Genomic DNA, 10,371 nt, shown 5'->3' on the forward strand with positions numbered 1-10,371 from the left:
TTGTTTGACTGCGCCCCCTCGTCTACTGTTGATGACACATTCGGTGGCCTGCTGGTGATCTGAGTATCTTCAGATGCTGACACTCCTGCCCTCGGGAGGGGTGGGTCCTTCTCCTGGTCCTCGATGTCCAGAAACATCCTGTTTGCCTCTGGGTGCTGTAGGTTTACGTTCATTTCAATAGATGTGTGACCTTCAGATGGTGGAATTATTTATTTATTCAAATTTTATTTGATAAGTTCCTTGCTTCCATCTTTTTTTTTTCCTCTTTTCACTCTTTTGAAATAAATGCTTATTGGTCAAATCTCTCCCTGATTTTGATCCTCTCTCTGTTTTTCTTTCATGTTTTCTTCCTTCTCTGGTCCACATCCTAGACCATACTTTTGTTCTGTTTTGGCTTAAAATTCACAAAGTATCCAAGTTGGAAGCAGCCTTGACAGGGAGCTGATTCAGCTCCCTTACTTTACAGATGGAGAACCAAAGGCCTGGAGAGGAAGAAATTTTGGGAAGGGAAAATGACTTGCTCACAGTCACACCTGTGTGTAGCAACAGGGCTGCCTGACTCCAAACCCATGATTTTCCTCATGGCCAGGAAGCCTGGAGCAACTTAGTCACCCTTTCACCCTTGTCCTTTGACACTGGGGGGATGACCCGTCAGTAGAAGGAACCCCTGGGGTTCCAAATGAAGAAACAGCCCAGCCATGGATGCTGCCAACGAGTCTTCAGAAGGAGCCCCATTCATCCTACTGGGACTCACAACAAATCCCGGAAAGCAGCGGCTGCTTTTTGTGCTCTTCTTGGTCCTGTACATGGCGGGCATCCTGGGGAATGGACTCATCGTGGCCGCCATCCGGGCCAGTCTGGCCCTTCCATACCCATGTACTTCCTGCTGGCCCACCTGTCCTTTGCTGACCTCTGCTTCACCTCCGTCACTGTACCCAAGATGCTGGCCAACTTGATGGCCCCTGACCGCTCCATCTCTCTGGCTGGCTGCCTGACCCAGATGTACTTCTTCTTTGCCCTGGGGGTAACCGATAGCTGTCTCCTGGCTGCCATGGCCTATGACCGCTACGTGGCCATCCGGCACCCCCTCCACTACGCCACGAGGATGTCCCGGGCCGTGTGCACAGCCCTGGTGGGGACGGCCTGGCTGGTGTCCCACGTCCACTCCCTCCTGCATATCCTGCTTATGGCCCACCTGTCCTTCTGCGCCTCCCACCAAGTGCCCCACTTCTTCTGTGACCACCAGCCTCTCTTAAGGCTCTCGTGCTCTGACACCCGCCACATCCAGCTGCTCATCTTCACTGAGGGCGCTGCCGTGGTGGTCACTCCCTTCCTGCTCATCCTTGCCTCCTACGGGGCCATCTCAGTGGCGGTGCTCCGGCTGCCCTCAGCCTCGGGGAGGCTCCGGGCTGTGTCCACCTGCGGCTCCCACCTGGCCATGGTGGGCCTCTTCTATGGGACGGTCATCGCAGTCTACTTCCAGCCCACATCCCGGTATGAGGCAGAGCGGGGCCGCGTGGCCACGGTCATGTACACCGTCGTCACGCCCATGCTAAACCCTGTCATCTACAGCCTCCGGAATCGCGACGTGCAGGGGGCGCTCCGAGCCCTTTTCTCTGGGCGAAGGATCTCAGCAGGTGACTCCTGAGTCTGGGCCCCACCAAGCACGCACTGCAGCCCCCACCGTGACAATCACAAGTGCACTCAGCGGCTCCGTGCATTTTCCAAAGCCAGAATAATAGCGATCCCTTTCTGAGCACTCCTGGGGAGCAGATCCTTGCCTGCTCTGACTTCACTCCACAAAAACTAGGGAAGCGGATGTTATGACCCAGTTTTATAGACAAGGAAACTGGTGCTCAAAGAGAAGACTTGACTTTTCCAAGTTTACACCACTCCTAGGGGTCAAGACTTGGGCCTTTTCTGCCACATCATGCCCTTTTCTGACAGTCACTCCCAGGCATTTGGGGAACATTCTACCATTTTCTGCTGTGTGGGACTTGAAGTTACATGGGAGGCTGTGCACCCCCGCGGCTTGCTTTGGAGGGATTGGCACTTTGTTTTCCAATACATCATCATGCTTTCTGAAAAAAACTGATTTCTCCGCTGTCTGGGGCAGAGACAAAAATTCACACACTTGTGTATCCAGGGCTGACCTCTCCCCCTAAACCCAGTTTGAGACATAGGAGGCATTCTGGGCATCTGAGATGAATAAAGGAGTGTGTTTTTATGCTAACGAGCACCTAGAAGTAGTCCAGTTTTCTTATCCTTTGTTCTTGTTCCTGTTTGCTATGATGCTACCTGCTCAGCTATACTTGGCATTCAGCAGAAGGTGAATGCCAGAGGGGAGGGTAGAGCTCAAGTTCTAGAGCGCATGCTTAGCACGTTCGAGGTCCTGGGTTCAATCCCCAGGACCGCCTCTGAAAATAAATAAATAAACCTAATTACCTCCCTCTCCAAAAAAACTCAAGAAAAGAGAAGGTGCATGCCGTGGGCGTGCACCGCAAGTTAATAAACTGAATAAAATTAAGGAAAGCAGAGGAGGGACGGGGCATTAGGGGCAGACGGAAGAGGTATTTTTTTTAAGTCTTTATCACACGCAGGCACCTCATGTATTTTCACCCATGAAAATCACGAGTGCTCTCTCTGCCACTTTACGAACGAGGCAACCGAGGCTCAAAGATGGTGAGTCAGTGGGTATCAGACCCAGAGCAAGCACTTCTGCTACTCAGGTCCCTCAGGGGTGCTTTAACTGGGCCCCATAGAATCCAGAAGAGCCTGTGGGAAGAACCCCAGACTGGGGCAGGTGCACTGTCTCAGGTGAGGACACGTTTTTGGGGTCTGAAAGGTGTGCCCAAATTTTTACCAAACCTGTTTGGTAAAATCCCACCCCCCACCCCCCGCCTCACCTCCCTTCTCCCCCTTCCAGGGAGGGGCGGGGCCGCCTCGGTCCTAGCGATGGCTACCCACGGGCCCTTCCACTGCCCGCTGATGGGCCTGCCACCGTCGTGTCCTGGAACTGGCCTACTGCGCTGTTTATCTCTAAAAGGAAACAAAGTTCTTTAGACCAGTAGCTTTAGAAAAAGCAAAAGCAAACAAACCAAAAAAAATTCTTTTTTAATGAAATCTTACCCAGAAATGTAATATTTAACACAAAGGGGGAAAAGGCGGAACAGCACAGGTGAGTTGAGGGTCTTCTTAGCCTCCCTGATGCTCCTGCCTCACTGCCCCTGAGGGGCCCCGATCTAATCCAACCCCTTGGTTCGATGAATTGGGAAACTGAGGCCTAGAGTGTTAGGGGGCCTGCCTGGGTCACACAGAGTCAGGGGCGACATTCAGGCTTCCTGGCTCAGCCCGCCAGCACCGCCCCCCGATAGGTTGGCCCTGAAATGACATGAGACCATCCTTTCCTGCCACTTGCCACTTCCTCGCACCCCCACCCCACGCCCAGGCCACGATGCCAGACCCTTGCTGCTCTGTCCATAGCTTGTCCCCTGCCCCGCAGCCTGCTCCCTCCCTCTGCCTTCTCTATAGTTTCACAGACACGCTGGTCGAGATGCTCCTCACTTATCCATACCCGGGCCATCACCACCCCCACCCCAAGGCATAGGGTGTGTCATCTGCTGGCCATCAGGGACCTTGCCCAAGTCATCTCTGTGCTCCGAGAACCTGGCACCAAGAACACACATGTGGTAGGCTGTCACCGTGTCTGTCTTCTGGAGTCCTTGCAGGTGATGTTTCTGCATAAGTGGTGAGGGGCACAGTGGGGCTCGGGGACTCGTCAATGTTCCTTTCTTCTGGGCCACCAGCCTTGACCTGGTCTTCCTGCTCAGATGTCAGCCCCTGGAGGGGTGGTCCCCACTGCCCACATTGGAGCACAGCCCAGCTTCTGCCCTTGGCCTCTGACCAAGGCATGCTGTCCCTGCCCCAGCATGGTCAGTGCCTTCTACAGGATGACCACGACCAGCATCACGGGCTCTTTCAGGTCTCACGATGGCCTAGTGAGAAACCTCCACTTTGAAAGCAGGGAAACTGAGGCTGGGAGAAGGGAGGAGGCTTGTCTGGTTTGCTCTACCAGCCAATTTGAGTCCCAGTTCTCCTGACTCTCGGTATCATGCTCTTTCCACCACACCACAAACCATCACTCAGTTCAAGTTAGTAAATAGTTACTGATCTTCTTCTAGGTACCAGGCAGCAGGCTAGATGATCTCTCCCAGCCCCCACTAAGGTGGCAAGAGAGGGCCACGCAGGCACGTAAATAGCCTCAGTCACCAGGCCTGTCGGTCCCTGGGCCCCATTCCCTCCCCACCCCCTCCTAGATCTGGTCTCTTGTTTTCCTTCAGGAAGTCCTAAAAGATGATACTGACCTGGAGACAGGAATATACAGTCCCAAACCAGAAGGACCACTAAGGAGTTTATAAATCCACTGAAGATTTTTCCCCTGGATCTCTTCCACACACATTATACAGAACAATTTTCTTTTTTCTTGATGTATAGTTGGTTACAATGTGTCAATTTCTGGTGTACAGCTTAATGTCCCAGCCATGCACATATATATATATATATATATACATATATTTGTTTTCATATTCTTTTTCATTAAAGGTTATTACAAGATACTGAATATAGTTCCCTGAGCTATAGAGAAGAAATTTGTTTTTTATCCATTTTTATATATAGTGGTTACCATTTGCAAATCTCATATGGTATTTTTCTTTCTCTTTCTGGCTTACTTCACTTAGAATGACGATCTCCAGGTCCATCCATGTTGCTGCAAGTGGCATTACTTTATTCTTTTTCATGGCTGAGTAGTATTCCATTGTATAAATATACCACAGCTGCTTTATCCAGTCATCTGTCGATGGACATTTAGGTTGCTTCCACGTATTGGCTATTGTATATAGTGCTGCTAAGAACATTGGGGTGCATGTCTCTTCAAATAAGAGTTCCCTCTGGATATATACCCGGAAGTGGGATTTCTGGATCATATGGTAAGTCTATTTTCAGTTTTTTGAGGAATCTCCATACTGTTTTCCATTACAGAACAATTTTTAACACCTTAAACAAAACAAGCGTATGCCAATGACTGACTCACGTCCAAGCACTTCCCTTGGAGCAGATGGTACTTATCCTGGGGAGGCTGCTTCAGCTCAAGGGAGTTTGTGGCCCCCCTTCAGAAGGACTTTGAACTCCACAAGGACATCTGCGTCTCCTCACCCACGCATTCCCTGACTTTGATCTGAAATGACGACTGACAATTTCAGGATCAATCTAGCCCATCCTCCCAGCATCAATACTATCAACCCTTCAGTTAATTCAAATAATGCGTAGCACTAGAAACCACCTCATCCGGAAAAAATAAACAATTGCATTTCAAGAAGAGAATCTGAGTCTGCCTCTACAGCCTCATTTCCAATGCAATCTTTATGCATTATAAAGGAAGGCAGCCTTCATTTCAAAGGTACTGCAATTGGAGAGATCTTAGTAGTGAAAGAGGCTCTGATCATAAATGGTAAACTGATTATTCCTTCGAAGGGTACAGAAAAAATTTCTGTAACCCAAGTCTTCTTTCATGCAGAGGCTGCCACAGGGAAAAATGCAGCCATTTGACATGAAAAATAAAAACATAAAGACTCTTTCTCAAGGTGAAATGACCGCTTTAAAATACTAGGAATGGATCAATATTCCAAGAGGCTGTTTATCAGCAAGCAGTTTGACCCCCTCTGACTCACTCTATTCACGTCTCTTTTGTCCTGTTTCCTCTGCTCCCTTTACCCTACGTACCTGCCTGTTTTCTCTCTTTTGTTGCTTGTGTTCCTACCTCCTTCCCTTTGCTCTCTGCTCTCTCTTTGTCTCTTTCAACTACTTACTGGGCGTTAGGACTACAGACAGTCCTTGCCCTCACATACATAACAGGAACACAGATTATAACCGAAGCCAGGGGAGGGGTACAAGATGCTGCAGAAGCACCAAAGAGGGAGCAATGACTCAAGATTGGGAGTCATTGAGTTGGGAAGCCTGAGAGATTACATTAACGGCCCCGGTTCACCCATCCCTGAATCCTTGGCCATGTAACTTTGCCTTCCATCCACAACTTTGAGTTCTGCCATCCAACTTGCTTTGGCCAAGAAGACATTAGGAGGCATAACACAGGCAGGAAAAAAAGCTAAGATACTGGGCTTGTTCTCTTGTGTTTCTTTCCTGGCCATGAGAAGGACATGCCCAGCTTGCCCACTGGTCCCAAGAGAAGGATGAGAGACACATGGAGCAGAGCTGCTCCAGTCAAGGTGACCCAGGAAAGACCAGCAAAGAGCAGAGCCCCCAGCTGACCTGCAGATGCAAGAGGAAGCCCTGGTGTCCCATTTCACAGGAGTGAAAGTATTAAGCCACTAAGTTCTGGGGGTGATGCGCTACATAGTAGCAGCAAACTGATGAAGCTTCCATAACCGTTTCTGATACTTGCTTTTGTCTCCAATGGAGCACGGCCTGGCTCCTTCAATGTCCTGAGAACTGAGCTGCAATTGCTTCCTCTCTTTGCTTTTGGGAATTTACATTCTTGTTGTGAGCAGGTATCTGCCCTCAAGCCTCTGCCAATCTACCAAGGTTCTTTGAGGGAATGAGTCACGTCTTTCCATTGGACTAGGAGCGCCTAGACGTAAGAGCCATGGATCCCCTTTCAGATCTCATAACCAGATCCATTTTCTCTTCATAGAGAGTCAGATTCATCTCCTAGTTGCCGTCTTGGGGGACACTGTCATCATTCCCATGCTCAGGTTCAACCTACACACTGGAACATTGTCAGCTCTTTCTTCCCTGGTGGGACAGGAAATTGAAATTGGCAAAGGCTGGAAGGATGAAAAGAGCACAACTGATCAAATAAGCCTGTTTGGCAAGTAACCAGACTGTACACATACACAGACACCACAATCCCACCCCTTCCTCTCTCCAGGGACCACAGAGCAACTGATAGTTGAGAAAACCATGACCAAGAACTTCACCACACACATCACGAAATCAAGTAACCACAGACTTTGGAAACCACAATGACAAGGTAGGAAGTCAGCTGAACAAAGGCCAGATTTGGTGCTAGTGGCTTTGCATTCATTGGATCATTTAATCCTCATAAAAATCCTGTGCAGCATACATTAACATGCCCACTTTACAGATGAGGAAATTGCAGCTCAGGGAGGTAACTTGCCCAGTGCTCCAAATTAGAAGATGGTGAAATGATTATGTGAACATAGATCTGTCTCTGGGCTGAAATGAGGAATGATAAAAGCCCTCCCTTTACCCTCTTCTTATCGAAATCTACTGACCATGCATCACAGTCACATGGCATGCTTATTAAAATACATATTCTGTTCTCCACCCCCGAATTTTCTGAATCAGGAGATCCTGGGGGAGGTCTGGGACCACATTTTGAATAAATACTCCTGCAGGGCACACCGATAGAATCACTGAACTAGATCAGGTAAAACTTGAGCTTGCCAAAAGGGAGATGGCATTCTTGCCTTTAAAAAGTCTGAGCTGGCTGGGGAATGTTCAGAGGTGACATGAAAGCTGAAGGGAATGTACAACCCTGGAAAAAATGGACAGTTACCACAAACACTGGAGAGAAGCGGTTTCTGTGATTCTTACTGTTGGAGGATGGAGGGAATGAAAAGTGCCCACCTAACTGAGAAGGTATCTGGAGACCAAAAAATGAGGCAGACAGCTCCATATGCCAATGAATCAGTTTCTTATGGGGTGACTTACTCACAGGGTGGGGGTTGGATGGATAATGACCGGGAAGCATTTGCAGCTCCACCCCCACACTGCCCAGAGGCAGCTTTATAGTTAATCTAGGGTATGGGGGTAGGTGCTTGGAAACAGGAAGTACATTCCTAAATCAGGATTTTGAACAAGTAACTAGCCTTGTGGGCTCCGGGCATACATCAGGGTAGGTTTTCATCATTGTTTGGGCACTAACAGAGTATAGTAGCCACCTGGTCCTAATGGTGATTAAACAGTATCTATTAACCACAAAGCCCTTGACAACAGAGTAGTGATTCACTGCACAGGACAGTCCTGAGTGGGATCAGCAGAAGGACAGGAGATACCATAAGGAGCCAAGATGGCGATGGTTATGCCATCAGCTGTACACTTGCCAGCTCTCCTCTGAGATGAGTTTGAGGTATCATTTCTCTCTCTTCTCTATCTCATCTGTAGAAATTACCAGGAATCAGTGTCTTAGTTAGCTTGGGCTACTCCAACAAAATATCATAGAGTGGGTGGCTTAAAAAATAGACATGTATTTCTCACTGTTCTGAAAGCTGGAAGTCCAAGATCAAGGTGCCAGCAAATTTGGTTCTTGCTAAGGACCCAACCCCTGGCTCTGAGGCTTCTGAGTGTATCCTCACATGGAGGAGAGAGGAAGCCCTGGTCTCGCCTCTTCTTCTTAGAAGGGCTCTAATTCCATCATGGAGGCTCCACCCTCACAACTTCATCTGAACCTAATTACCTCCCAACGACCTCATCATCTGATACCATCCCACTAAGAGTTAGAACTTCAATGTATGAATTTTGGGAATACAAACATTCAGTCCATAACAACCACCTCGGTCTTTTCTCCATTGGCTGAGGGTACTCAGGGGGCCACAAGCATCCAAGAGGAAGGGTCCTGGCTTATAGTACCCGCCTGGCCCCCGCTCTGTGCCCCTCCAGCCTCCTTTAGGCCCTTCCTGCAGGATATGCATCACAGTTTTTTGGGACTGCTGAGGTTCTAGTCTCTCTTCCTCCCTCCGCAACACCAACCACTGGGCAGTCACCCCTCATCTCTTTCCGGAAGTCTCTTTGGGCGAATGTTATTAAAGCCTATTCATAGGACAGACTGCCAGGCAGTACTAAGCTCCTGACTGAACTCCAAGCCCCTGGGTTTAAGTCCCGACTTTACTAGATGATGGATCTTGGGCAAATTGCTTAACTGTAAAATGAGGGTAATAATATCCCTCTGGGGTTGTTTAGGAGAATTATCTAAGGAGGGACATATAAATTGCTTAGAACAATGACCTGGCACAAATGAAGTCAAAATGCACGTTGGTCACTCTCACTGCTACAGGGAGACAGAGACAAGAAGTCATCGGGATTGGGATTTGAACACAAAGACTGTGCTCTGAACTGAGGTGTTGGGACTCGCGCCTGGGACTGGTGGGCTCCCGGCGCTTTCCTCTTCTCTTCCTGGGTCAGCTTTTCCCTCACCCATAACTGACCGTAATATGAAAGTTAAGTGTATGTACGTTGTATTCATGAAAGAGTACTTGTTTTCTTTGTTACTCATTAATAAAACATGTGAATATAACACTTCCTGGTTCTCTTTCGCAAAAACAAATTCTGTAAAATGATTCATAGTTGGTACTAGACATCCTCCAGCCTCAAATCCAGTCTGTGGCTCTGACAAAATTTATTTGTTCCCTCTCCTTTGCTGCCACCATGTGGTCATATTGGGTTATAACCAGCATCTCCACAGGCTTTGGCAGGGCTCCGGGGTTAACTTGAATTTGTGAACTTGAACTTGTTATCGGGGTCTCAGTGAGCACCTAGTAAACCTCTGATTAAAGACATATAACATGTCTGGAAAAGCTATATAACTCTTGTGAATTCCAGCCTACTCCAGCCTTGGGGATTTTTTCCCACTTAAGCAGCAAACATTGACATGTCAACTCAGATCAGAGACCGGAAATGAAGGGACACTATCCCTGTACCCAGAAGCTTCGCAGTCTAATGTGTAATTGAACTTACAATTGAACTTTGGCAACCACTCATGCTGAAGACAGGGTTACCCTACAGGAAAGGGAGACAGGTCGTTCAAGTCACCAGCACATGAAAATCTCACAACTTAGGAAAAACTTCAGTTTTTCATTAAATTAAATACAGAATGACAGCATGATGGCAACAGTAAGATTTTTTGAAATTCATTGATTCATACTGAAACATTATGCTGTACACCAGAAATAGACACATTGTGACTGACTATATTCCAGTTTGAAAAAAATCATTGATTCATAAAATCTAAGAGCCCAAAGTATCTTAAACATTGTCTACTTCAACCCCTCACCTTACAAGTGGGGAAACTGAGGCCCCGGGAGAGGAAGAGGCTTGTCCTAGGGTACAGGGCTGGTGACAGAGAGGGGTAGGGTTCATGGTCACTATACTCCGGATCATTGCCACCCATCGCCGGACGTGGGTGGCAGTATGGCTGGGGAGAAGGGGGCAGCGTTAAAGGGACTTTGGGAGGAAGGACTTTGTGGGGTCATGGAGGAAGAAAAGGGAACATCATGGGGGTGTTACATTATGGGTCACAGCCATGGTCCAGGCAGGCGACGTTCTGACATGAAA

General features: G+C 48.3%; 1 protein-coding gene across 1 annotated transcript; it reads left to right on the forward strand.

Moving 5' to 3' along the window:
* The first annotated feature begins 698 nt into the window (after positions 1 to 698).
* On the forward strand, positions 699 to 1,648 carry LOC102537477 (olfactory receptor 1K1). The gene is given in 2 exon segments (XM_006205539.2): positions 699 to 864; positions 867 to 1,648. Coding segments are annotated over 2 exon segments (948 nt in total).
* Positions 1,649 to 10,371: the final 8,723 nt, after the last annotated feature.

The sequence above is a fragment of the Vicugna pacos genome, chromosome 4 (assembly GCF_048564905.1).
Source record: "Vicugna pacos chromosome 4, VicPac4, whole genome shotgun sequence".
NCBI classification, from domain to species: Eukaryota; Metazoa; Chordata; class Mammalia; order Artiodactyla; family Camelidae; genus Vicugna; species Vicugna pacos.